Below are 27,918 nucleotides of genomic sequence, written 5' to 3'. Positions count from 1 at the left end.
CATTAGTGCCAAAAGGCAGGTTTTGGAATTAGTTCCCCTATCTGTACAAGAACCACATTTTTGGTGTTGTGAGGGAAAAGGTCATTCTTATAGCTCCAGAAACCTTTCTGTTTAAGGCACATTCTTCTTTCCACAGTTCCTGGTAAATGGTTCCCCTATCATTTACTGAGTGAGGTTCCATGGCGTAGACAGAAGGTCAGACTAAATGAGCATTATGGTTCATTCTGGGTTTAAAATCTATTAATCTATAAATTAAAATGGCACTTTACAAATAGTGAGACATGTTGCATGGCACAGAGATCCTGAAGTTTCCTATAAAGACAGTGAAGATGGATCTTTTAGCGTGTTTTCAGTGTTTTTATATTTTTTTTTCACCAGGACAACAGGGTACATATTGGACCAAAAATGGAGATTCGAGTTGTGACCCTAGGATTAGACGGAGCTGGCAAAACAACTATTTTGTTTAAGTTAAAGCAGGATGAGTTCATGCAACCTATTCCAACAATAGGTATGTAACTGAGTGATTTAAAAATTTGACGGATTCATTATTAGGAATAAGAGTATAAAAAGTGAACTTTTCTCTTTTAGGTTTTAATGTTGAAACTGTAGAATATAAAAATCTGAAGTTTACTATTTGGGATGTAGGAGGGAAGCACAAGTTGAGGCCTTTGTGGAAGCATTATTACCTCAATACACAAGGTAGGATTGCTAAAATATTTAGACTGTTTGTTTGGTTTTGTAGTTTGTGCATTCATTAGTGCCAGAAGAATATGACTAGAAATCATTTAACCATAGAAAATTGACATAAAATAAGTAATTCTGTGTAAGGTGAAGTATGGGTGCTAGATTCATGGCCTAAGAAAATATTTTGGACCAGTAGATCTTTGTCGCTGGAAAAGTTGCATTCTTCATAAATTCATCAGCTCCATAGTTCATGGAGCCATAACAAAAATTAGAACCTCTAAAACCTAGCTGGTTTTAGCTGACAGCGGACAAAAATGCAGCATTCGAGAAGTTCACATGGTGACAAGTAGCACTTCACATTTATAAACGTTGGATAACATTTGAAATTAAAATATCAACTCTACAAAGTGACATAACTTCTGACCCAGTATTGGAGCACAATGTCCAATCCTAGTTACATTAATACAGATAAAAACAAGTGTATCAGAACAGCTTTGCTGTCCACATGGTAAAACATTCTTCTGAATGTTACTGGCATGAAAGTGCCTACTATACTTTTGGGCACTGAATTATGGGGGTGTCATAAGTGCTCTAAGTTTGTTTTCCATTTAAAGTGGGGTTGAGATTCCTGAATCTTTCAAGGATAACAAACTTCTAGGTACATTCTTCAGAGCCTTCTTTGCAAAATTCTGAGACATTCTAAATCAGGTCTTCTTTTAAAAAAATAATTTTCAGAGATTAACATCATCTCAAAAGTCAGAATGTAGAGCTCACCAACATAGGGTCTTTTCTCCTATGAGAGTAGAAGAGGGGCAGGGCTAGGGTGAGAATTGAAAATACCAACAGTTAATTTGCTTCTTTACTATAACTGTTTTATTTTTCCACTGTAAAAGCTGGGAAGCACTGAAATTTACACAGAGAATTTCTATTCTCCAGTTCTGCCTCCTTAGCTCATTAATCTTCCGTCTACAACCCCCAGGAGTTCCTAATAGTAAATGACTCTATGCCAACCCTTCATCCATGCCATCTTACAGCCTCTTTGGCATGTAAAATCCTCCCACAAGTGTACATAACTTTAACTCGGGGTTTGGCTACACTTGCAAGGTTGAGTGCATTAAAGCAACCCGTCCACATTGGCAAGGCACTTAGAGCACCGGGACTCTGCAGCTGGAGCACTCCTGGTAATTCACCTCCACGAGAAGCATAACTCTTGCCACGCCTCGTCTGAAACGCCCCAGCGGCAGTGTGAATGAGGTGTTGCATTACTGCGATCGGCCTCCAGAAACGTCCCATAATCCCCTTAAGTCAAGTGGACACTCTTGTCATTGTTTTGGAATTGGCTGTAGGAATGCGGATATGCCCTTTTAAAACTCCGTTTCTGACATCCGGCGTACTTATCTGCTCTGGGACAAAGCAACCATTAGTGTGGAATGTTGCTTCCTGTGCGTGAGAGAGAGAGGCCGGGGGAGGGGGGGGTCTGAACTTACAAGAGAGCATGCTGACATGCTCTCAGTCCCCCCAAAACCCACACTCTCTCCCCCACATATACCCAACACACTCCCTGTCACACTCCATTCCCCCCACCATTTGAAAAGCACGTTGCAGCCACTTGCATGCTGGGATAGGTACCACAATGCACTGCTCTCTGTGGCATTGCAAGAGCTGCTAATGTGGCCACGCCAGTGCACTTGAAGCTGACAGTGTGAACACACTGCAGCGCTTTCTGAGGACTGGTTTAACTCACAGCACTCTACATCTGCAAGTGTAGCCATGCCCTTAAGGCTTGTCTAGATGAGAAAATTGCACTGGTTTAGCTAAAGATGTGATTTTGAACTGATTTAGTTATACTGGTTCAAAGCCATGTGGACACTCTTATTTTGATTTAGTGTAAATTGATTAGGAATTGCTTTAAGCTAAACTGAAGCAAGTCTCCACACAGGGCTTTGAGTCAGTTTAAACTAAATGGGTTTAAAAACAGATTTAAGTTAAACCATTGCAACTTCGTTCTGTAGACAGGGTCTAAGATGCTGGCTTTTGGGAAGACTTTTTTTCCGAATAAGTATGTTTATCTGTACACTATCTCAATAATACTGAGGCTTGAGTTAATGTGCAATTCTGAGACACTCAATCTGTGCATTGTAGGTGATTCTGTGTTGGAAATAAACGGGAGTTTGTGGAGTTGAGGAGTCAGTGCATTTGGGTATTATGTCTGAGTGACTTTTGAGAGTGTGCGAAACATGTTTCACTATTTTTTTCATAGCGGTGGTATTTGTTGTCGATAGCAGTCACAGAGACAGGGTTAGTGAAGCACACAGTGAACTTGCAAAGTTATTAACAGAGAAAGAATTGCGGGATGCCTTGCTGCTGATCTTTGCCAATAAGCAGGTATTGGTGAATTTTTTTCTATTCCTTTTTAAAACTGTAATTAACACAAACTTTGTGAACAGTCTGCCATAATTAAAATGTGGGGATGGGGAAGGAATAAAGTTTAATGTTTTTCCTTAATATTTAGTGACAATATTTAAGAAGAGACTAGTCACTGATTTAATGAATCCAATAGCTATTTCTGCATGTGTGACAAGGCCAGTAAAACCTTCTGTCCAGCCTTAAGACGATTAATTTGGTTTGAGGTTTTTAAGATGATGTGGGAGATTTTCTAACCGTTCTAGATAATCTATATTCTTATCAGTGAAAGTGAAATCTCTAGAAAATTTACTGTGTGCATTTAAAATAATGCCTGGCTCTCTTGCAGGATGTAGCGGGGGCTCTTTCAGTAGAAGAAATCACAGAAATGCTGAGTCTCCATAAACTCTGCTGTGGCCGTAGCTGGTATATTCAGGGCTGTGATGCTCAAAGTGGCATGGGACTATATGAAGGATTGGACTGGCTTTCAAGGCAACTGGTGGCTGCAGGTGTACTGGATGTGGCTTAATTCATGACAGTTGCAAATTAAATTTGTAATTCACTTATTTGTACGGGTTAGGATATTGTAACAAGGTCTGCATTGTGAAGGTGGAGATTTATCTAGAGCTCTGGTTATGGAAGAAAATGTACGTGGCACCTGCTTATCAAGGATTGGGGAATTGGTGCAGTAAACACTTGGTGCAATTGCTACAGTTTTTAAAATTTGGTAATGCAACAGACTATTAGGGTGGGCTGGCTGCTAAGATGCCTAGATTTTTATTTTTTTGTTTTTGAAACTAGGTTGTTACTTCCAATTTAAGCAAAGTTTTTCTGCTAAAACGTGTATCTAAATTTTCTAAATTTCAGCATAAGGGCACAGAAGTTACTTACTATTACAATAAAATTCTTATCCAAAAAGCAACTTCAAAAAAACAAAACAAAAAACTCTTGAGCTATTTAGAAAGCAACCAAAACTCTAGATGCTCTTTGGTAACACATGATGCCACTTGTAGTACATTTAAAAAAGCATTAGCTTAAATTTTGCTTTGAAAACTCCATATAGACACTACAAGAAGGAAAGTTATTCCCCAGTCATTTATTTATTAGCCTTATTGCATGCCTTGGGTTGTGGATAGGACTAGAAAGTGGTAAGAACGTAGTAGTCTTCCTAGGACCTTGCAGATTCAATGGGTGTTGGCATTGACTACCATTAGTAATAAAAGATGCAGTTAAATGAAAGCAAAGCAAAATTATACATATTGAAATGTCAGCTTTCCATTAATAATACAAAATATATTGATGGGAGTTCCTGTGCATGCCCAAGGACATTGTGTCTTTAGAGATTAAACTTCATCCTTAAATCAAGTTAAGCTAAGAACTTCCTAAAGAAAGCAGTTGAAATATCAGCCCACCTATATATTTTTACATGAGTTATGCTTCCAGAAAGAGGTAGCAGCCTTAAAATATTAAGTAACCTGCTGTAAAACCACTGCACACTTAATAACTCTTACTTAGAACAGCCGATGGTAAAATCTGATCTAAACTTTTAGTGTCTGATTCAGATTCTTTATATACTTGGAACTGTCACCAGTGCCTGTATTCAAAGATTATTCATTCACAAACTCACAGAATCTTAAAAAGAAAAGGAGGACTTGTGGCACCTTAGAGACTAACCAATTTATTTGAGCATAAGTTTTCGTGAGCTACAGCTCACGTCATCGGATGCATACCGTGGAAACTGCAGAAGACAACTGTATATAATGTCTTCTGCAGTTTCCACAGTATGCATCCGATGAAGTGAGCTGTAGCTCACGAAAGCTTATGCTCAAATAAATTGGTTAGTCTCTAAGGTGCCACAAGTCCTCCTTTTTCTTTTTGAGAATACAGACTAACACGGCTGTTACTCTGAAACCTGTCACAGAATCTTGGGGCTGTATCTCTGTTTAAATTGGGAGAAGATTGGAATAATTTATTGATGTCTCCTCTTTTGCTGTGCACAGTTCTGATCACCATAAATCTGTGTGGTGAGTACACCTGGTGACTCCTCTGATCCCTTCTGTAACTAACCCCTGGAAAGTGAGGAGGCCATGCAGAAGGAATACTATGGTATTAGTACATATTTTGTAGCATTTTTCCCCACTACATACAGTAGTTAAAACAAAGAATATATAAACAAATTATTTTAATACATTTGCACTTCAGGAGGCAGCATCTGTGGTAACTGCCTCCTCCTGATGACACTGGTTTGTAATCACCTCCATTCTTTACATTTCATGCTAATGGTGTTATATGTACATTAAGCTTGCTGAAACTGAACAATTTGAATTGTAGCTCAAGTGACAAGTGTCATTGTTTTCAAAGGTGTAGATACAAATTAAGCTAGTCTTCACATTTAGAAGTGATCTTAAAAATCCTTGCACCCATACTAGAACGCTAAGAGAAGGATTTTACAGACACTAAGTTCAGACTGCATTTGAAAGCTATGTTCTCATTCAGAATACACCTGATAATATTGTACATAATTTACATGGACTGAAGAATTTTTGCTGCCCAAATCAAACTGAAAATTGTTCACCTTTCAGCCTGCAATCTCTTGCACAATAGATATTTTCTGCCCCTTTGACTATCTGCTCAGCCTATATTGCAGACCCAGCACAGACCTTTATAATTCTTTGACTGTCCTTTTCATAGTTTTATTTTCAAATATTAACAAGTTCCTCAGGAACATATACTTTAGCTGGAAGATTTTTAATGAATAAAACATGCATTGGTTGGAAGATCTAATATGAAATTTGTCATTTTAGTTGGTACATTCTACATCTTCAGTGGGTTCAATTGTACATGCTCTCCCACTGGCTGTTATTACTTTTGTTTTCTCTGGTTATTTTAAAGCACTCGGCAAAACCAGTCAATACTTTGAAGGGCTTGTAGAGAAGAGTATGTTTGGGGAAAAATTCACTTACTCATCTTTTACTTTTAGAACAAAAGAAAGTTCTGCTGCAAATGTAGTATACTTGCATAAAAGTATTTTTTAAATGCAAACTAATGTGACTGATTCAAGTAACTGTGAAAATAGGTCTTGCATTTGTCTGTGAACTCTTCAGGTGTTATCAAGTAAACTTAAATTTATTTGTGTTATAAGTTAATACTATATATAAACTGCTTCAATTGTAAATTTTAAATGTCTTGAACTTTAATTCAGTTTTTAGTGTACTAACTTATGCAGGTTATGATTGGGATGTGCTTCTCACATTCTATTAAAATTAAAAAAAACAAATTACAAGTATTGCAGAGAATTATCTGGCTAAGACTAAAGCCTGAATTGTTTAAAAAGTTAACTATAGCATTTAGCTGTCAGGTCTAGATTTTGGCTTAATTTTGAAACTGAGTAAACATAACATGTGCAGTGAGTGAAGAAAAGTGTTTTTAAATCTTGTTTCAAAATAGTAAACAATAGCTAAGCTATTTGAGCAGTAATGCCTGACTTCTTGGTATTTAACTTTCATTGTATGTAATTGAACTTTTTCTAATTCTGCTTGTGGACTGAATGATGACTGAGGTTCCGTCTGCAGGAAGATATTCACCAACAGTTCTTGTTCTGGGGTAGTGGAGCAGGGTTGGGTATGGTAGTACTTCACAAAGGAACAGCTCTTACGTAATGGAAGAGTGATTTAGCTGATGGAGTTTCTGAATTGCCTTGAAAACTTTTTTTTCCCAATAAAGAGAATACTTTAACCCTCTTGTTTAGGGTACTATCCTTCTTTTGAGTACTTTCATTTAAGCCACTCTTGTTGCAGGTTAATCTAAGAATAGGAGTGTGAGTATTTCTATAGTCAATCTAATGCTAGAATTTGGAAGTTGTTCAAAATGAAAAGGGTATGATCTGAAGATGACCATTTCATGATGCTGAAAATGTTGACATTAGTATCCAAAATTCTCAAGGATTGGATTAATACCTACCTTCAAAAAACTGATACAAAAAAAGAAAGGTAGCAGTATTTAGAAAGTAGGCCTCAGGGACTTCACTTTTAATACTAGCAAAAAACAACTATCCCTATGTTACAGCTAGGGCTATTGTGACTATCAGGCACAAATCTTAGCACTTAGAAGACCTTGATGGAGGTAAATGTACTTGGCAAGTTTGAAGTGCAGCTCTACTCAGAAGAACACTCAAGTGGTATTTTATCCAGATGCGTGTACATATTTGTCATCTGACTTCAGTCACAAATGATATCACTGAGTGAAATCAGCTGCCATACTGGATTTGTATTCCTACCTGTGTGCCAGGAATTTCTCATTATTGACACTATTGTAACTCCCTGAGTGAGAGAATAGCATGTTGTGGGATGAGCAGTGCTTTAGCATACTGCTGCTGTGCCTGTAATCTGAGATTGAATCCAGGTGGGTGATGCTTGAAAAAAACTTCCTGGTTCCTCTGACAACTTCAAGACTGCAATTATATTAATACAGGAAAAAAACCACCCTGACAATGAAAATAGGTTGTGTACAGTATTGTGGCCACATCAGTTCTAGGATATTAGAGAGACAAAGGGGGTGAAGTAATAACTTTCACTGGACCAAACTTCTGTTCAAAAGCTTCTCTCTCTCACCAACAGAAGTTGGTCCAATAAAAAAAAACCTCACCTTTTCTCATTGAAAAGAAAGGCAGAGTTAAAAAAACCCCACCCTCTTTGTATAAATACTGAGCATTCTTCTAATATAATTAAATCTATTTTTGAATTAATGCAGGACTATTAAAGTGAGAGTTTATATCCAGTGTGCTGTTACCTCTCTGCTACACTAGTCTTGTTGCATTGAATTTAGTCTAAGCTAGGGACTTCCTTTTGACATTGTTTTAGGCAGGGAAGGAGGAAGAGAAGGTAGGCAAAAATGTGTTGGTTGCCAGCATGACATTAAGGGACAATTGTAAGCCAAAATGGGGACTTAGATTAACCTAACTCTGGGAATACGAATGTCACTATAAGCCTTGTATTCAGGTAGAAGTTGGAAGAAATGAGACCTATTCAATGTTGTAGAGAACAGAGGGAAGATACTGTGGTATGACTGCTTTACACCATGCTGGTGGATCCTAAAGAGGATGAAGCTATAGTATATGCATAGAGCAGTATGGGGCTCTTACTCAATGTAGCCACCTGGTGGCAGCATAGCAAGGAAAAGGGTGTGTGGGATGACCTTACACCATGGAAGTCTTCAGCTTCTTGGGGTTAGGTGCTGCTGGCAGAAGTTGGAGGTGAGTTCAGGCTGCTCTAACCCAAGAAATGAGGACCATGCCCAAGGATTGTGGAACTGTAAAAGGTGATTTTTAAACTTTGTCCACACCCCCAACACTCTTTACTTGTAATCCATGTAGATTAGCCCCAGCCTTCTACATTTTTGTACAGAAATGTGTCTTAATGAGGCTTCAGGGTACTGAAATGCCTAGAGCCTTTCCATTCACCTCTACATATCAAAATTAACTGTTCAACTATTGAATGCATCTGCTTTGCCAGATATTACCCTAATTCAATATGCTACCTACAGCTATAATCTTGTACTCTTTATCTGAATTTATAGAAATCAGATCTTTGAAAAAAGCATCTCTATGGTGCAAGTTTTTTTTTAAGCTACATCTAATAACCAGTAATTCCATGTTCTGCCTGACTCTCCCCAAAAGTCATTCTTAAGTGTAACCTCTTAGCAACTCTTATTACATTATTCCAAAGACCTGTAATGACAGAAGCAACCTAATAGGCATGCAGAGTTCAACCACCCAAAATAAATGGGGAAAGTACAAACCTTCATAAGGAGTGGAAGTTCACATTACATGCAGCACTCACTTGTAAAGAGCCCCTGAAATCCTCTGAGGAAAAATGTGCTAATCTAGGGTGAAAAGAGATTTCGGTTGAACAGGGGGGGAAAAAAAAGCTTCAGCATATTGCATGAGGTTTTGTGAACAGACTACCCTGAATATTAACCCAATTAAATCTTGTGCTATGGCCTAGGATTAAATGAACCCAACAAATAGTTTTTGACAGAGTTAAAATTACTGTGTAAGGAGAGCATTTAGTGATATGATCATGGTTTGACACAAGTTCACTAGAAGTCTGTAAAGGTAATAGCAGTTATCGGCTCTTCATTTAAATGAGACACATTACTAGAACACCTAAAATGGCAACAAGCCTCGTTAAAATTAATGGTGAAGAGATCTCAATCAAACTGGTATTTTAGTGGAAAGAAATACTTGTGTAGAATTTTAGGTGGAACTAGAAGTTTATTAGTCCCTTAAGTCTACTGCTAGCAATTAGTGCTCTATTACAGCCCAAAGTCAAGCAGCTCATGTTAACCTAAACAGGATCTTATGCATTAGTAAAGAAGACATTAGCAAGAGTAATGGAAAGTTAGATTAACATGCTCATGATTATCCAAAATTAGTACCCTTCAGACACTGAATGTACAAATACATTTAATTTAACATAGAAAAGATGCAAGAGACAAAAGTAACAAACATGGTCACCTTTTATTTTAAAATATAAAGTTATTAAAAATACAGTTTGTAGCATTTCAGCTACATGATCGGTAGAAGGGTTGGTGTTTGTGCAGTCCTGGGGGTTTTCAGAGCAGGGCACTATGAAAGTGAAGTCCACTGCTCAGGTTGTTTGCTTTTGGGTCCCACAACATTTTTAAGGTAGGTTTTTCAAATTCTGTTTTACTTCACAGTGATATTAATGATGCTGACATCTTCATATGGTTTGTCAGTTTTGGGATTTACTTTCACATTTGAGATTCTCTGAACAACTTCCATTCCTTTAGTTACTCGTCCAAACACACTGTGCTTGTTATCCAGCCAAGGCTGTTTAAGGGGTGGAACGAACAGAGGAAACAGAACTTTTGTTAAAATATAAAGTATTCTGTAGGTTAAATAGTAGGACAGGAAGAGATTTAGTGCTAGAATAAGTGAATGCAATTGTAGATCAAGGTTATTACATTTTAAGCACTACACTTTAAAGTGTATTCACGGTTAATTGTTCTAACAAGTATACAGTGAAAGCATATAAAAGTGTGTGTTACACTGTTCAACAACTCTGAAGCTAGTTATCTCTTAAATTAGTTTATACCTAAGCATTAATAAAATACCTTGCAAGGCAAAAATGCTAGCTATGCAGTCATTTTAATTCATAGACCTTCAATAATGAAAAAAATAACTTTCTAAATGGAATGTTAGCATAAATTCCATTCCAGCCTACCTATATATGAAAACTAATGCTTTCACGTGCTTGAAACTCAGTTGTGACAATATAATCATCTTCTTCTACCACCACGAGAAAATGGGTAAAGTTCAGATTTGTGAGCAATTCGGAAGTGGGTCATATGTTAATACTATTTCCCTGCAAACCACTACAGCTTCCTCAACCTCAGCTATTAAATTATTTATAAGTGCCCCTAAAACAGCTCTAAAAGGGCAAGGCTCTAAAATAGCAAAATGATGGTGCATATGCAGATTACTTCTAAGAACATCCATAGGCTACAGCATTTTGAAGGGTTTTGTTTTGTTTTAGACTCATACCAAAGTTTCCTAATTCTAGTATATAGTGAACTAAGTCACATAAAAATGAAAGTATTAATGGAAAGACTTTGGGGCCAAATCTTGACCCCTGTGCAAAGCCAGAATACAACAAGCCACAGGTAGTAGTAGTATCCATACCTGCTAAATCCTCACAACCCATGCAGAAGTTTTGCCAGTCTTAGTGAGAGATATTTAATAAACAAAAATTTAATTCAGATTACAGCAGAAGATAACTCCTGTTAATACAAAATTCCATAGTCTACAATAAGATTTAAAATGTAACATGTGCCTTTTACTCAAATTCTCAAGCCTTTCATAATCAAGTTTAATCACTCTTTCTAAAGGGCATTTTTCAGTCAAACTTAAGCGATGTGCTTTTGTCACATTACCTACATAAAATTAGCTGCACAATGGCATCCTCCTTTTTCACTACAGAACTGGCACAACTGCTTCTTTACATAGTACCATCATGGTTGATCTTCAAATCAGATCTTAAACTGGGTTTTAAATATTACTTACAGTTGGTACCACTGTTATGAAGAACTGGGAACCATTGGTGTTTGATCCTGCATTAGCCATACTAAGTGTGTAGGGTCTGTCATGTCGTAAAGTTGAATGAAACTCATCTTCAAATTCTCCTCCCCAGATGCTTTCACCTCCCATTCCTGTACCAGTTGGATCACCAGTTTGAATCATAAAACCCTGGATAGGAATGAAACACACCATTGCATTTTGCTGTAGAACACCCAAATCTGCAAGGCTGTGAAATTCAAGACAAGATTTGTTTTTAAAACTGACCGACTTTTATGTAAAATATGCAAGTGTTAGAATAAAAACCAGAGTGCCCCAAATAGTATGATTTTTTCTTTTAAAGTGATGGCCAGCTCATCATCAGAATAAGATCCTCTAACGTATCTTATTGGCAAGATAACATATGAGCCTGTAGTGGTTATGTACCTGTAATTCTTTACCTTCTGCAAAAGTGTTCCGTTTTATCAACTTATTTTTCTATCCCGTACAGCAGAAGTTTAAAACTTTACAAGCTGTCCATTCCTGCAGAAAGCACAGACCTACCTAACCCCTACATGCCTGCTTTGAGTTCTAAGTGATGTCATATCAGCCTGTTCCATGCCAGAGCTAGTGGAAAGGGAGGACCATCTGGCATGCATCTTGGCTTTTCACTTGCGCACTCTGGCCACTTTTTTTTTTTCCTTTGCTTTTCTTCTACCCTTTGGAAGGAGGGTTGGTTGGGGTTTTTTTGTTTTTGTTCCCAACTAGAGATCAATCCCGCTCCCTAGCTCGTGTTGTCTTCTGGCACTTTTTCTGCGTGGAGGGATCTAGAATTTGCTTCTCATTGTCCAATACAGCTGGAAAGTAAAAACAGGGGAACATCCCAGAGGGATACCCAGATCCTCTTCTGGGGAGGAAGTGTCAGCAAGAATGCCAGACTCCTTGCTAAGGGACTATTACTTGACAGCTGGCAAGGGCTAGAGAGGTTTAGAATGTTCCCTCAAAGAACTCCCAATTGTTGAAGACAGACTTCCCTGCTGTATTTCAAATGGCAAAGAGGTCTAACCTGCCCTTGCAAAGGGTCTCAGGTGGTGGGGGGACGACACAGTGCTGTCCAGACTCTCAGCTTGTGCTAACAAGCTGTCTAGACTCTGAACCTATTCTCCAGCTACAGCAAGGATTTGAGTTCTGGGAGCAATTGTGGCAGAGCTTCCGTTTTGTGACTTCCGAGAGTGCTTCCTCATAGTCAAAACTCCTCTTAGCCCTCAGTTTGCTCTTTGGGGCCAACTCCACCATGCCAGAAATGAAGGGGAGAAGGTCTGGGGTGGTCAGATTCAGGGAATGATCCCTAAAAATATTTCATCCTTTACAAGAAAAATGGATGGGTAACCTTGGAGCCTCCATGGACAAGTCTGAGCTTCTGTACTTGCAGGAAAAGCGATGCAGCCCAAGTGATTTCGAATAGGGAAAAGATCAGGATCAAGAAAAACAAAGTTTCTCTTACAAAATCTTCTTGGTACATTCTAGTTCACAGAAGATCTCAGAATGTGTCATCACAAATACCAGTCTCATTGCAACTTACTTATACTGATGTCGCATAGTGATGCCCTCTGCGATATCTTCAGTGAACTAAGCACAATCAAGACTTTGCAGAGGGTTTGTTTGCTTGTTCGTTTGTTTTTTTTGTCCTGGATAGCAAGGACATTCAGTACAGTAAGGTGGAACCTCAGAGTTACAAACACCTTGGAAATGGAGGTTGTTTGTAACTCTGAACAAAACGCCATGGTGGTTCTTTCAAAAGTTTACAACTGAACATTGACTTAATACAGGTTTGAAACTTTACTATGCAGAAGAAAAATGCTGCTTTCGCTTTACTTTTTTAGCAGTTTCTGTTTAACACCGTGCTGTACTGTTTTTGCTTTTTTTTTTTTTGTGGTCTGCTGCTGCCTGATGGCGTGCTTCCGATACCAAATGAGGTGTGTGGTTAACTGATCAGTTCGTAACTCAGGTTCTACTATAATCTGCGCTAAACTCAACATCTCAGTTTTCAGGTTTGCTCTGCAGTTTACCAACAAGACTACTACTTTTAAAATGAACCATAACCTTACTAAACCATAACATTCTTCAAAATCTAAGTTCCCTGTAAAGGCTCTATGAAACAATTCCAAAAAAGACAATTTAACTGATTTAAATATAATAATTCACCATGCTTAAATATAACAAAAAAAAGCAATACAAATGACGAACTCAGACAGAACTGGCACAAATGTCTTTTGCTCTGTATTTTGTGTCATACAACCCAACAGGAAAAGCATTAGTCTTTTATAAATTACCTTGATAATACGGTGAAATGTGTGCCCATTGTAGTAACCATTCCTGCTGTGTACACAGAAATTCTCCACTGTTTTGGGGCACCTGCAGTTGCATAACAAATTTAAGGCAAGACTAAATAATTTTTTGTATTGCAGTAGTGCCCTAAGGGCTCCGCCTGAGATCGGGGACCCATTGTACTGGGCACTACACACAAAAAAAACCATATAAGACAGACCCTGCCCCCAAAGAATGTATAAGCTTAACAGGTAACAGACAAAAAGCAGGAAGCATAGATGGGTGCAATGACTTGCCCAGGGTCACACAGCTGGTCAACAGCAGAGCCATAAAAAAAAGCCAGTTCTCCCAAGTCCTAGTGCCCTAACCACCAGACAGTATTTCCTCCCCATAGTTCCACTTACATACTGTAGATAAAATTACAAAGTATTAAGTATAAAGTGAAACCAACATTCACAACAGCAGTAGTATGCAACTCACAAGCAGAACAATAAATTAACATCCCTTTACCAAGGTAATTCTATCAAACCATAGCCTGCAGTATGAATGAGTATACCAAGTGATGTGTTCAATACCATCTAATGGAAGTAAGGAATTTGAGGATTAAGTGCTTTAGTGCTAAAAGAAACTTCTAGATCAGCACAGAGCCACACAGTTACCCCTTCTTTAAAACTGAAACTGCTGATTGTCAACATACAAATACTGTTTGGATTACAGAGGGACTAGATGGCACATTACTATTCTATTAGCAGTAATAATAATTAGCAAAGAACCTTTCACCATCATGGCTTGAATTTGACACAGACAAAATTGTTACCAGAGTTACAGAACAATGTAATAACTTTACACTTAATCTACACAAAAACTTTGTTGTAAAGCAGTTAGGGTTGCTTTACACATACAAACATACCTGACTCAGAACCATAAAAACATGAAAATGAAAAGTTATGCCACTAAGCCCTACATACCCAGCTTATCCACCCAGAGGCACACAAAATACCATTTATCACAAATGCTCTACATATGACAAACCATGCATTCCAAACCTTAACTCTGTCCACTTCAACAAATCCTTTTACAAAACTACATACTCCTAGTACTGTTAGTTGTGGACGTTTGATATAGTCGTGCGTTGTATAGGGATAGGGTGGGTTGGTGAAAGAAGTGATGGAAGGCTCGCATTATTAGAGGGCAGAGTGAAGGCTGTGGTGCACTGTGGTGTATGACAGTTGTGATAACGGTAAGGCACGTATGTGTCCATGGGTGGAGGAGCAGAGAGTATGTGCTGTTAAGTGGTTTTACTTTTCATGTCCATGCGTTCGTGAAACTGTCAGGGTTGCTACACATACAACAAACCCTAAGTGCATCACAACAAAAAGGTTTTGTATATTAAATTTCGTAGGGATTTTTAATGCTTAAGTGCGCTTGGAAAGTTGAGAAGAAGCAGACGTTGGGGTACAGAAGTACAGATGTGAACAGAGAAGATTTTATCCATCAACAGTTGTACACAGAACCTCTCAGCTGCGTGCCAGCAGTCGAACATAAATGGCATAAAGTTCATGCACAGTTGCACATGAAACTTTTTCCATTGTAGGATACAATTTTGACGGAGAAGTAGCTCTCATGAGAGGTTTCAGATTTGCAATGGCACAAAATTTATGCATAAAGCAATTCCTTTTGGAGTTGCAGGATGCATCATCCCTCTGGTTTAGAAAACTGTTGCCAGATCTGCTGCTGCCACCCACATGTTCTATTCTCCTTTCCCCTAGACTGCATGAAATAGCACAGCTCTGCTATCTCTATGGTAACACATAACTTGCACAAAACAGTGCTGTATCACACTAGCATCTGTGGGAGAATCAGAGAAAGAACAAAACAAGGTAAAAAGAGCAAATCCATAAATCAGAAAATGAAAAGTAAAACAAGAACACAGAAGAAAGGAAAAGAAGATAAGGAAAAATAGTAGATGAGATTTGACAACATAGACATGATATAAGCAGACATGGGGGGGATTTACAGTTTCGAAGGAATACTTCAACAACAACAAAAAAATGTTGAGAACCACTGCCCTTGTTGCTGCTTTAAGCTATTTTTTGCCCCACTGTCCTTGCTAACATCCCAGCAGCTTGATTTATGTAATTAATTAAGCAAATATGCAAGCAATAATATGTAATAAGAGGTCCTTGGATGGGGAGCAGGGGAAATCAAATTATAAGCAGTCCCCCTGCCCTGGTAACCGACAACGAACAGCCTCAAAGAAAGGAACAATAAAAGCAAAACTATTTTTAAAAAGGTATCAAATACATACTCAACAGGGAAAAGCTTGACATGAATATCTCCCATGCTTGTGTGGATAATGGCACTATCAGAAACTCTTTTGGGGCCTTCAGCTTGAGTGGCTGCCATGACCTCTTCCTTAGATGGTTTCTCATTAAATACATCTCTGTCAGAATCTGCACTCTTTGTATCTTCTGGTTCACGTTTAGTAAACTGAAGAACAAAAGACAAAGGTTGCTACCTTTATTTTTTCTTATTTAGATACCATACAAAGCTTTCCAGCTAAAAATCAGTCAGAAAGATCAGATAAAAAAAGTCTATCTTCCTGCATTTCAGTATGTGTGAAATAAAGACTCTGACAGTCCTTCCACCTGCATATTAAAGGGTCACAATTTCCAGTACAGATATTTGGAAATCCAAGTAGTCTTTTGTGATCTCTCTCCCCTAGACCTCTCACCTGCCTTTAACATTGTTTTATTTAAAAGGGAAGAATGTAAAATGTGTACAGGTAAAGTACACTCATGCTCAGGCAATGCTCCTTGTGCTAGGATCAGGCAGAGTTGGAAATCTCTTGATTTAATTACACGGGTACAGTAAGTACTCTTATTCGGTCTTCATTCTAATATAATACTATAGAAAGATATTGATTAATTCAGAGAGCTGTTTCCAACCACAGCAATATGATCCCTAGACTAGTCCTCAAAAGGCAGAAGACAAAACTAGTCAGAGAAAACACACAATAAAGGTCAAACAGTAGAGGAGTGTCAGCATACAGCACCAACTGTATACATTATAAAGTTTCAGGTGGCAATTACAGTCACTGAAATACACTGTATATTTTCAGTATGTTTGATAAATACAAAGATCCCAGATCTGTCAAACTTTTCTTCCTGGCCTGTACTTTTGAAAGTTGTGTGTTCAGTTCTGTAATTGCCTTCTGATAGTTTAGAGTATGCACACTTGGTGCTGTATGGTAACAATCAAGTTAAGCACAAGTACTAGTTAAGCAAGTGACAGTCAGGCTTCTGCAACAAATGTCTGTTACTTTTCTATACGGTGCTTTGCATGCATGAGCCCTGATCCTTCTCTGGGGTTCCCAGGCACTATAGAATAATTACATAGTTATATATAAATATAGCTTCAAAAGAAATCCTAACTGCCAAACACAGGAACTAAAACTTTACTAAGATATAAAGATTCACAATTTACTGAAAAAAAAAAAGGAGTACTTGTGGCACCTTAGAGACTAACAAATTTATTTGAGGATAAGCTTTCGTGAGCTACAGCTCACTTCATCAGATACATGTAGTGGAAAATACAGTGGGCAGATTTATATAAATAGAGAACATGAAACAATGGGTGTTACCTACACACTGTAACCAGAGTGATCACTTAAGGTGACCTATTACCAGCAGGAGAGCGAGGGGGCGGGGGGAATCTTTTGTAGTGATAATCAAGGTGGGCCATTTCCAGGAGTTGACAAGAATGTCTGAGGAACAGGGGGGTGGGGGGGGGGGGGGGGGGACATGGGGAAATAGTTTTACTTTGTGTAATGACCCATCCACTCCCAGTCTCTATTCAAGCCGAAGTTAATTGTATCCAGTTTGCAAATTAATTCCAATTCAGCAGTCTCTCGTTGGAATCCGTTTTTGAAGTTTTTTTTTGTTGAAGTATTGCCACTTTTAGGTCTGTAAGCGAGTGACCAGAGAGATTGAAGTGTTCTCCAACTGGTTTTTGAATGTTATAATTCTTGACATCTGATTTGTGTCCATTATTCTTTTATGTAGAGACTGTCCAGTGTGGCCAATGTACATGGCAGAGGGGCATTGCTGGCACATGATAGCATATATCACATTGGTAAATGTGCAGGTGAACGAGCCTCTGATATTGTGGCTGATGTGATCAGGCCCTATGATGGTGTCCCCTGAATAGATATGTGGACGCAGTTGGCAACAGGCTTTGTTGCAAGGATAGGTTCCTGGGTTAGTGGTTCTGTTGTGTGGTGTGTGGTTGCTGGTGAGTATTTGCTTCAGGTTGGGGGGCTGTACTCAGTAAAAACTGAAGGATCATAAAGCAACTCTCAGATAAATCCAAGCTAAAAATTCTGAAATATTGTTGTAATTTAAGGAGACCTCTCTGGGAAAGTTGTGTCACTACCAAAATTCTTCAAGTCAAAAAGCATTAAAAAGTCTGGGAGAAGAGGTTTAAAAAACAAACACACAAAACTGAATAATTTCTATCCTGCATTAGTCTAACAGAAATCATACAAACCATGTAAAACCTGTTCTTTTTGAAAGATGTGCAGACTATTGTTGGATCTGCCTGGATATTCTGGAGAACAGGGTTTTCAGATGCTTTCATCTCTATAGTGGTTGCAGCACGATGTTTCTTTGCTACGCCTTGGAACAAAGCCAGTTGCATCACCCTGATATTTTCCTGTTTGCCTAAGATACGAACACACCTATAGTACATGGTGTTTAAAAACCAAAAAAAAAAAAAAGAAAAAAGGAAAGTAGGACTACTGTTAAACTTTCATGTCATACAGTCTCTCCCCTCCAGTCATAAACAGACTCAGCAGAATTCAAGAAACACTGCACCTCATCTTATCAAATATATATTTATTTGTGTATCTATATACAGAGAGAGAGGGAGAGGGCAGGAGGGAATGTTATTACAGGCTTATTTACAATGCTTTCCCTTTTCAAAACTGCTACAAAAAAACTTACTGCTCAGCCTTCCCTACCCTAAAAATCTCAAACCCATTGATCCTCATTTATTCTACCGTGCAGAATTATATACAAAACGGTCATTAACTTTCCATTAGTGTATCTGATTGTATTCACTATTAGCCAGAAATGGACTGTCTGTGCAAAATACTTATTCCAAGGATTTTTATGCATATCTTCTCTCATTTTACCAATTTTTAAGCCATAAAATTCAATATTTGGTATAAAAAGTTTATTTTCAGCCTAATTTAAACCAACAGCCCCCCGAAGAAATAGAAAGATCTATTAACATACAAAATTTTAAATGGAACAAGAATATTAAAAAATTGGCTGAAATGAGTCTTTTCGAGAAGAACCATTATATGTAGGTTGGAATAAGACTTACCGGTTAGTTTCTACATTTATGACCTTAATACCCAGCATTGTTCCATAGAGCACGAAGTGTCCAGTTTCATCAAAAATTATGTTAATTAACCTGACTGCATCCACCTTCTCCAACTCACGCTCAACAGCCATACGTCGGCCAAACTCCATGTCTGGCAGCTGTTGTCTCATCTGTTGCAGCTCAGTAAACATCTACAGAAACAAGACAATCAGTCACCAGTTGTATGAATGCACAATAATGCTGTGATCTAGCAAAGCATTGAAACACACACTTAACTTTCACTTCAGTAGAATTACTCAACTACTCACAAGCTTAAATAAATATTCAAGTGAATCATTCAAATATTTCCTTTAGCTAAAGCAGGAACTGAAATATACACAAGCAGAATTATTTTTCTTCTATCAAAACACAATCTGTAGTTAGAATCCAAGACCCTGGGCAAAGAAAAAAAAGTATGTTTGCTCTAACAAAGCAATCTTTAAAAAGATTATTTTTTCCCTTACATTTTTCTCAATTTTGATTAAAGCAGACATTTTTTCAAATGCTTTCTAGCAAATGGGCAGTCTAGATGCACAAAAATTACAAAATTTCCTAAATGAAAAACACTAATTAAATTTCAAAGTATATTCAGCACAGATTAACATACAGAAGTTAGAGACCATAGAAGTATAAGATTAAAAGATGCTAATATAGAAAAAAAACTCCTTTGTAAGATAAGGTAAGTAATAAAATCCATCTTTATAGAAACTGGTGATAAAGTAGATAAAGGTACTGGTGAGTAAATTAATATACAAAAAAAAAAAAAAAAAAGAATAGAAGTCAGAATATAAAAGCAAAATTGAACTCACACTCAGGGATTCATCAAAGACTCTCATAAGCTTCCCAGTCAAGAACCTGAAAATTCTAACTTTTCTATCGGAACCAATAGTGGCCATTTTCTTGCCATCAGGTGAGAAACATATACTGGATGGGTAAGCTTTACATTTAGCAAATTCATATAAATCGGTGTCTGTTTTATACTCCCAGTTCACATTTTTGGGGAATTTATATTCATGAGGAGGCCCAGTCCAATATTCAATCATGCCAGACTTGTCAGAAGACACTACTACTTTGTAGGTGGGGTTCAGCCCTATCTGAGTAAGAGGGAATGTATGGAGTTTATCAAAAACATGAAGTGGCTGGTTATTTCCTCGACCATCATATATGAATATCTTTCCTGTGCTCTTCTCAGAGGATGCAACAGAAGATATGGCATCTCCAGGGCAGTATATCCATTCACACTGGCCAGGGTAGTAGCTAGAATAGAAAGTAGAGGAAAAAAACAAAAACAAAATAAGCAGGGCTTGATTTACCTCGATAGATATGCATAACAATTTGCTAAACAGACAAGGTGGGTGACATAATGTCTTTTATTAGTCCTATAAAAAATATTACCTCACCCACCTTGTGTGTCTAATATTCTGGGATCAAAATGGCTATAACAATACTGCAGATAACACTTGGCTACACATTCGTCTAAGGGCTAGATTTCTGTTCAGTATTATTTTCGATATTACAGAGAAAGAGATCAATAATTTGATAGTCCAGGACATACGTAGCAAGTTAGTCCAGATGACTTCAAAAAGTTGAGGAGTATCAATTTGAAATCAAATGGCAGAGTTAATTTTGGGGAAGAATTGTTATTTATTAAGCTTTGATAATATGTGGTCTATGAAAATTCAGTGGTGTGTTACCAAAGGAATGTGCTAGTTACCCAATCTCTGTCCAGTTACCCAATCTCTGCTCTTCCACAATGCTTCACAAAGCAGTGGTGACAGGAAGTTAGTGTATAGAAGGTGGGTGGGGAAAATAGAGGTGTGATCCACTACAATATCTGGTGTAGAGATCTATTACTGCTAAACTTTCATGACAATGGCATTTCTTCTCTATCCTCAAATTGATCATTTAAAGTCAGATTTTGGTGCAACTGAAGACAAATGCAGTTTTGCCATCAAATTCAACAGAAGCAGGATGGGGTCCTGCAATAAATCACCAGGACTGTATTACAAATTGATTAATAAAAAGATCAATAGATAATAAATTGCAATAAATCACTAGGACCAAATTATATTAATCAAGAATTCTGAAGGAATTTAAAATGAAATGGTTTAGCTGCCAAAAAAAGATATGTAACTCCATAATTAAAATGAACCAGAGGATTGGAGAATAGCCAATGTTATGCTTATCTTTAAAAAGGGTGCTAACAGATATCCTGGGAATCATAGACCAATGAGCCTTATTTCAGTACCAATTAAGCTAGTTGAAACAATACTAAAGCTAGAATTATGAAAAACAAAACCCAACATTATATAATATAAAGGACCAGTACAGCCTCTGGGGAAAAACTATGCTATTTAGAATTCTTTGACAACTCAACTAGCAAATCCTTAAGAATTGGTAGACAAAATTATTTTGGACTTGCAAAATAATGTTGGTAAAGATCCTCAAAAAAGAAGCTATTAAGGAAATTAAGCAGTTGTGGCATGAAAAGCAAAGTTCTGTCATGGAGTAAAAACTGGTTAAGAGGCAGAAAACGAGAACAGCTGTCACAATGGCAGTACAGAGACTGTAATCAGCTCTCCAGTTAAAAACAGTAGCTCTGACCCTAACTGGGTTGATTTAAAAACTGGTTGTGAGTGCACTGTTAAATATTAAAGTAAGCAGAAAGGGTAAAGTAAACTGAGAATAGGATTAAAACAAATAAATAAAACTATCAGCCCCAATAGGAACACTGTTAATTTCAGATATCTCAGTAAAATAGGTGTGGTACAAAATGCCTATGTACATATGATACTTTCAGAATGAGAAATACTGAAGACCTGACAAAAACTTTCAGTGGGCAATAAAACTCTTGTTTTTCTCTCTTATCATGAGATATGACTACCATCATATATCTTGTCATATGCTACATGACACATATCCTCGGGTGCATGTCATACTGAAAAATATGAAAATTTTGTTGCACACTTTTTACAGCAGGAGATTAAAGCCACATATATTACAATTCTACATATATCAGGAAATCTCTAAGCTGCTGGGCACATTTCCTAATAGCACACACTCCCTTAACTTAGTTAAATTAAGGCTGATTGGAATTTTTTTTTTTAAACTTAAAATGATCGAACAGAATTTGGTTTAATTCACTCTTATTCAAAGTACTCAAAACACTTACAATCACCAAAAATGTTTTTACAGAATGACATGACTTACCCGAGTTTCAGCATGTTGATCATATCAAAGTTTACTACATCAAACACCTTCATTGCTTTGTCATCCCCAACAGAACAGAATAATGCCCCTTCTGAACTAACTGCAATACTCTCAATGACCCCTGTTACAATAAACCCAATATAATATTAAAACATGGAAAAGACAGATACAACTTTCAAAACAAAGCATGAAGAGTATTCACCACTTCAAAGGAGGGGGGAATCCAACTATCTTAGAACAACATTTTAGAGCCTGCAACTGTTGTATATAGTATCTGTATTTTAAAGCTGTAGTACAGAATAATAATAAATAATAATAATTAATAAAGAGTTCTACATTGCACAGTTCACATCTGCATTGTCTTCGAGTAGTTAGCCACTGTACAGAGAATTAGTGACCCAACATAAAATTGCTTATTTTTTTAATAATGATGATCCCACTGATCCCACTTAAGAAAATAATGTGCTGGTTTTTTAGCTCAGAAAGGATAAAATTTTGTATGTATTAACATACTTGTTGAAGTCAATGGCAGCAATTAAACTTTTAGAAGGACTCTAAATAATATGTTTTTTTTAAAGTTGATTGGTATATTAAAAATAGCAATTTACAAGTTTTACTGTTATCATGAACAATCAGTATCATCAAGTTCTAAAAATGAAGCATAGAAAATCATAAAATAAATTGATAAGAATCCTATAAACAATACACCTAACGAACATTAAAGTTTATTTCCACAGTAAGTCCTAAGCCCTCAGAATCCTACTGCATAATGGACTAGGACCAGATTCTCCAGCTTTGGAGAACACCTGATGAAACACATATTTAACTACTACTAGATATTGGAAATATAGAACATAGATAGTAGAGTTGAAGAAAAATTGTGTTCTAATAAAAACAGATCAAATACAATATGATTTCTTACCTAAATGGCTACGAAAATGTTTAACAAATTCAATCCCTTCTTCTACTTTCTTCCAGAATTTGACATGTCCATCATGGCTGGCAGTTATGATAAAATCTGTCCTGCAGTGATAAACGTATCAATTGAAATAGAATGTTAAAAACTTGAGGGTGGAAGGGAAGAATCAATAATGGTGCACAAGATGAATTTACCTGTACAACATAACTATTGAGATGGATATGCATTTTTTCCTTTTTCCTCACTCAGAAAAGTACAACATGTATTTGCAATTAGTGGGTAATGGCTAGTATCAAGACCTTACATATTAGTACAATATTCTTTATATCTTATTGTAAACAATCTTGAGTCTGCCAAAGTGTGCAGTAGCAGTTCGATCTCAGTATTAATCATTAAAAAGCAAGATATTACCTTCCCACACTCTGTGACTTGATTTGTAAAGAGACTACATCAACTTAAACAACACACTTTAGTCTTATTTTTTTCATCCTAATATTGTTAGAAGTAACATGCAATTAAAAGAGGTTAGATATTTTTTCTGTCTCTGCAGTTGTTTACTTTATGCATATGACTGCATTTGATGTAGAGCCTCTCCTGCTTGTGTAGTCATTTCACATAGAAATAGGGATGAGAAAAAGTAATTTAAGAATAGGAAAATGGGATTTTAAATCCACAAAACTAAGCAAGGGGTTACACAGTACTACTTTTAAATTGACTAGATTTAAAATGTGTCTCTCTTTAACCAAACAAAATCTATTTGAATTAGCTCTGAAGAATTTAAAATCCCACCTCCAAAATCATCAAGTTCCATTAGGAACATTTCTATTAAAAAGAAAAAAAGACTTCCTATCATATGCACATAAAAGTTTTGGGACTGCAAGACACCGTTAAAACAAAAGACTCACTTAGTACACACTACATGTGTGATGACATCTCTGTGCATGTAACTGCGTTCGTACATTGAAGCACTCGGAAGATTTTCAAGGTAGACATGTTCAAATTCAAGGACTGAACAAAATAAGAGAAAAGCAGACATTATTTCCTTTTAATAAATATTACATCCCATCTTCCGCTCGCTATTATTATTTACACTTATATTACTTTACCTGCGTTAGTTTTAGTCAAAAAGGTAAGATATCAGGGCACCATGCTAACATTATGAATGAGATTTCTACCACTATTTTTTGAACCTGGATCTCCCAACTGCTGGCGTACTAGAAGCATCTAATCTCTCATTTCACTAATATTTAAATAAGCACACCCTTTTAAACAATTACACCTGTTTCCTGAAATGATAACACAATATTAATGCCAAAGGCCCAAAGTCTGTCCCTACATGCATTGTCTCCCTCCCCTCCGTCCCACCCCAATTAAGTTAACTTGAATATCCAAGGTCAGAAATTGGCCTTATGCAAATGCTTCTTTAAAGTACATTATTTCTCATATAAAGGAAACCTTTCACAAAGAAGATTTGAAAACAGAGTATCTAGAAAAAATCCTTTCGTTAGAGAATAACTATAATTTTCAGAATTTTGTGGACGTGTTTAGAATCAATACATCTCGGGCTGAGGTGTCATAATTTATTCTAAGAAGAGTGATAATTAGTCATGACCCACTGATTGAGATTCATCATAAAAATATTCATAATGTTAGCTAGACATAGATTTGAAGTCCCATGACTATACCCTAAGAGGTAGAACTTTACAATAAAAGCAGTGGCATTCAATCTATAAATGATTTTACAATACTGGTCCTCTAAGATTTGCTCAACTTCTACTTATGGCTTTAACTAGTTGCTCACAGACAACAACTGTGTCCTGGCAAACCCTCTCCACTGGTGGGTGAAAGCACAGCCAGTGACCAATATTACCAGAGAACTCAGTGCACCTTTCCCTGTCTGATGACCCAAACTTGGTAAAGACAGAAGCCAAGAGGTGAATGTTAAAAGTGTAGTATTTACATTTTAAGCTCATTTGAACAAAGGGGAAGTAAGGCAACTACAAATTTTGTGCAGTATGTAAACAATGGTGGCAAGTAGTGCACTGCAATGCAGATAAAATGAAGTGCATTGGAGTGCAATGAGAGCATAAGGCTCCTTTGGCTCGCTGCTACAACTCTGTTATTTTGATCACCGTGCCTGTAGGAGTGATGACGAAGGTCATCATTATGATCAAAGATCACTGCAAGTCCCTCTTACTTAATCTTGTGACTAGGTTAAAGTCCTATAGAGATAAACAAAGGATGAAGCGGCCTGCGTTAAATGTACAGCAGAGGTTAAAACAAACAAAAATTTGGGATGCACAAGGAATGGGATGGAAAAATACTGTAAATATGATGCCATTCTATAAATCAACAGTATAGCCTCATCTGGATGAATGTGTTCAATTCTAACTGCCCCATTTAAAAAAAAAGAATGTAGCAGAAATAGAGGGGGTTCTGAGATGTATTTTTTCCTCTCAAGAAAGTAAAACAAGAATATGTTCAATTAAATTAAAAGGTAGTAAATTTTTAAGAAAACTGACAAATGTGTTGTTCTCTGGAACACACACAACTTTGCAAGACTCAAAATAGATTGGACATTATATGGATAAGAACATTCAGTCACATACTGGTAAGAATTAAAAGAAAAACAATGTTTAGAAGGAGAATAAATCATTAAGCCTCAGGGCGTATGCCAGTATTTAAAAGGAGGGGTCTAGGAAGCAACTTCTTTATGAGCAAATTATTCCACTTGTAGTTCCCTCTGAAGCATCTGGGACTGGCAACTGTCAGACATGATATCAGAATAGCTGATCAGATATGATATATCGCACCATAAGAAGCGGTAACTTCCGATACCTATCTAAGTGGACTTTGTTTTCAATTAACATACCAAACAGAGGATAACAATGCCCATGACTGTAGCAAACTGAATGATACCACTTCCCAATCTAGGGACAGCACAGCAAAAATATCAGAAAAGGTGGCCTATAACTACACTCATGAAAGAACTCATAAAACAAATAAATCTTCAATCTTCTGTTACAAGATGACAGTATCTGACCAATAAGAAATGTGTTTATTGACAGGACAGATGTAATTACTGCTACCTTTCAGCACTCAAAAACATGTTAGGTACCTCACAAAAGTTGTAACAACATAATAACTGTCCTGAACAGTTTGCTATCTAAATTTGACATGACAAAAATGTGCGATTCATAAACAGACTAAACGGAAAGGAGAGAAAAATGTGACAACAATATCACACAATTATGGAGTAGGGCAAGTACATATCTTGAAAGTTCCTTTATTTTTTTTATCATCTTTCTCCTTCCATTTTTAGTGGTTGTCATTAAGCAACTAAATCAGCTTCATCATTTGCATGTCACTATTTAAGATTTATTAACAGACTGCAAAAAGAATCAGATTCTTTCTGCTCCAACTCCTTAAATCACAACTGCAGCTATTTGTCTAGCTGGAGGCTACTGCACCCATTGCTATTTAATTTAGTAGGCCTGTGCAGATGACGAGTCAATCCCATGTTTGTATTATGGTAGAATCCATGATGGAGATGTCAATCAGGCAACTCTGTTAAAATTGTAGCAACAAAACAACAAGCAGCTGATTGCCAGTAGTTGTCTATTTCTGACATTTTAAGCTTTGTAAAGAATCTGTTCATGCAGGTGTTCTCCAAGAAGTATGTCTGTTGCTTTACCCTAGCCTTACAATAAAATGTGATCTTCCTTGTAGTGAAGCTAAGTTTTTCCTTTTGTGTGGAGTAGTAATTAATCTTCATAAGTGAAAGCATTTCAAACAGTAGGTCTCAGTGCACATGCTTAACTTCCATACCGTGAATAGCAGTGAATAGCAGGTGGTAGTAAAGTTAAGATTGTGCCTGTTTGCACAATCAAAGACACAGAGTGACATCTTGAAGCATCTGTTCCTATAATCCTCTTTCTGAAGGCCAAGAGAAGCATGTGAGATTTAGAACACGGAAAAATTTCAAGTTCTTGTGCAGTGCAATCTTCAAAACAAGTCAAAGAATGCAGCATCTTAAATATTTGCCTTTGTTGCATTAATGAAGGAGGAACCACTCTTTGACAAAACGCATATCCATGTACTGCTCTTAGCAATTCCACACGTAAGACAACAGACTTTACAGCACTGGCATGAACATTCACCAGTTGGGGCGCAACATTTTCCTGATCACCTTTCATAACAACAAAACAAAGGTAATTTTTGTTACTTTTCAGGAGGAGAAGGAGGAAGAGCTACTCTTTATGGCACATGGGATCGCACACGAGGCTGGATCACAGAGACGTTGGGGGCAGTTTTGACTGTTCCCGCAGACATGCCCGCCGTGCGAGTGTTTCGGACGCGTTTACCATGGTCCCGGCACCGCACTCCAGCACCGTTCCCGACCGGAGCGCCCCGCCACAGCCCGTGTCCTAGCGCCCGCCCAGACTCCCAGCCCGGACCGCCCCGCTCCCCCGTAGCCCGGACCAGGGCGCAGCTCCCCGCGTTACCTCTCCTCTTTTTGGCCTGCGCAGCCTCCCCCGGGAGGGGCCCGACCCAGCGCTCCTCTTCCTCCGGTTCCTCGTCTCCATCCCCGGCTACGGCGCCCGCCGCTGCCTCCTCGAGCTTCCTCCTCTTGCGCTCCGAGTCGGCGGAGGCCATGTTAGTGTGCGTCACGCTCCTGCGACACCCCCCGCTCGGGCGCCCGAAAGTGAGGGCGGCAGCGCCTCTCGCCGTCAGCCGGACACAACCAGTGAGCGTGGAGCGCGCGCAGATTGAGACGCGCGTCGGAACCCGCTCAGGTCGCCGTGAGGACTGGAGGGGGCCGGAGCTCGCCATGGTAACGGGCTGTTTCCCCCACCCTTAGGGTGCCTGTCCG

At 37.8% G+C, this 27,918-nt stretch overlaps 3 protein-coding genes across 3 annotated transcripts in view; 2 read left to right on the top strand and 1 right to left on the bottom strand.

The window, feature by feature from the left end:
- The window catches only part of TRIM23 (tripartite motif containing 23), a 28,795-nt gene extending 25,142 nt beyond the window's left edge, over positions 1 to 3,653 (top strand). Inside the window, exons 8-11 of the mRNA XM_048851898.2 lie at positions 379 to 508; positions 589 to 699; positions 2,945 to 3,069; positions 3,437 to 3,653. Coding sequence (XP_048707855.1) covers positions 379 to 508; positions 589 to 699; positions 2,945 to 3,069; positions 3,437 to 3,616 — 546 coding nt within the window. The 3' untranslated portion in view covers positions 3,617 to 3,653. The remainder of the gene's footprint in view (positions 1 to 378; positions 509 to 588; positions 700 to 2,944; positions 3,070 to 3,436) is intronic.
- A 5,932-nt stretch (positions 3,654 to 9,585) lies between these two features.
- PPWD1 (peptidylprolyl isomerase domain and WD repeat containing 1) lies at positions 9,586 to 27,893 on the bottom strand. The gene is made up of 11 exons (XM_048851892.2): positions 27,551 to 27,893; positions 23,951 to 24,053; positions 23,049 to 23,149; positions 22,127 to 22,247; positions 19,726 to 20,173; positions 18,878 to 19,068; positions 18,038 to 18,227; positions 15,798 to 15,979; positions 13,495 to 13,576; positions 11,171 to 11,353; positions 9,586 to 9,937 (listed from the first exon to the last, which is right to left on the bottom strand). The coding sequence occupies exons 1-11, from the start codon at positions 27,876 to 27,878 to the stop codon at positions 9,794 to 9,796; spliced, it is 2,073 nt and encodes a 690-aa protein (XP_048707849.1). The 5' UTR covers positions 27,879 to 27,893; the 3' UTR covers positions 9,586 to 9,793.
- CENPK (centromere protein K) overlaps positions 26,450 to 27,918 on the top strand; it is a 51,904-nt gene continuing 50,435 nt past the window's right edge. The window contains exon 1 of the mRNA XM_048851907.2: positions 26,450 to 27,256. Coding sequence (XP_048707864.1) covers positions 27,194 to 27,256 — 63 coding nt within the window. The 5' untranslated portion in view covers positions 26,450 to 27,193. The remainder of the gene's footprint in view (positions 27,257 to 27,918) is intronic.

The sequence above is a fragment of the Caretta caretta genome, chromosome 5 (assembly GCF_965140235.1).
Source record: "Caretta caretta isolate rCarCar2 chromosome 5, rCarCar1.hap1, whole genome shotgun sequence".
NCBI lineage: Eukaryota > Metazoa > Chordata > Testudines > Cheloniidae > Caretta > Caretta caretta.
This window is presented reverse-complemented; position numbering and strand designations above follow the sequence as displayed.

What these genes read in the sequence shown, in the direction of transcription:
- PPWD1 (XM_048851892.2), bottom strand. Translation starts at nt 27,878, where the DNA reads ATGGCGAGCTCCGGCCCCCTCCAGTCCTCACGGCGACCTGAGCGGGTT. An exon ending in ACATTTTCGTAGCCATTTAG is followed by an intron (nt 22,248 to 23,048) that starts GTAAGAAATCAT and finishes TTATTGTAACAG; the next exon opens with GGGTCATTGAGAGTATTGCA. An exon ending in AAAAGAACAGGTTTTACATG is followed by an intron (nt 15,980 to 18,037) that starts GTTTGTATGATT and finishes TTTGTTCTTCAG; the next exon opens with TTTACTAAACGTGAACCAGA.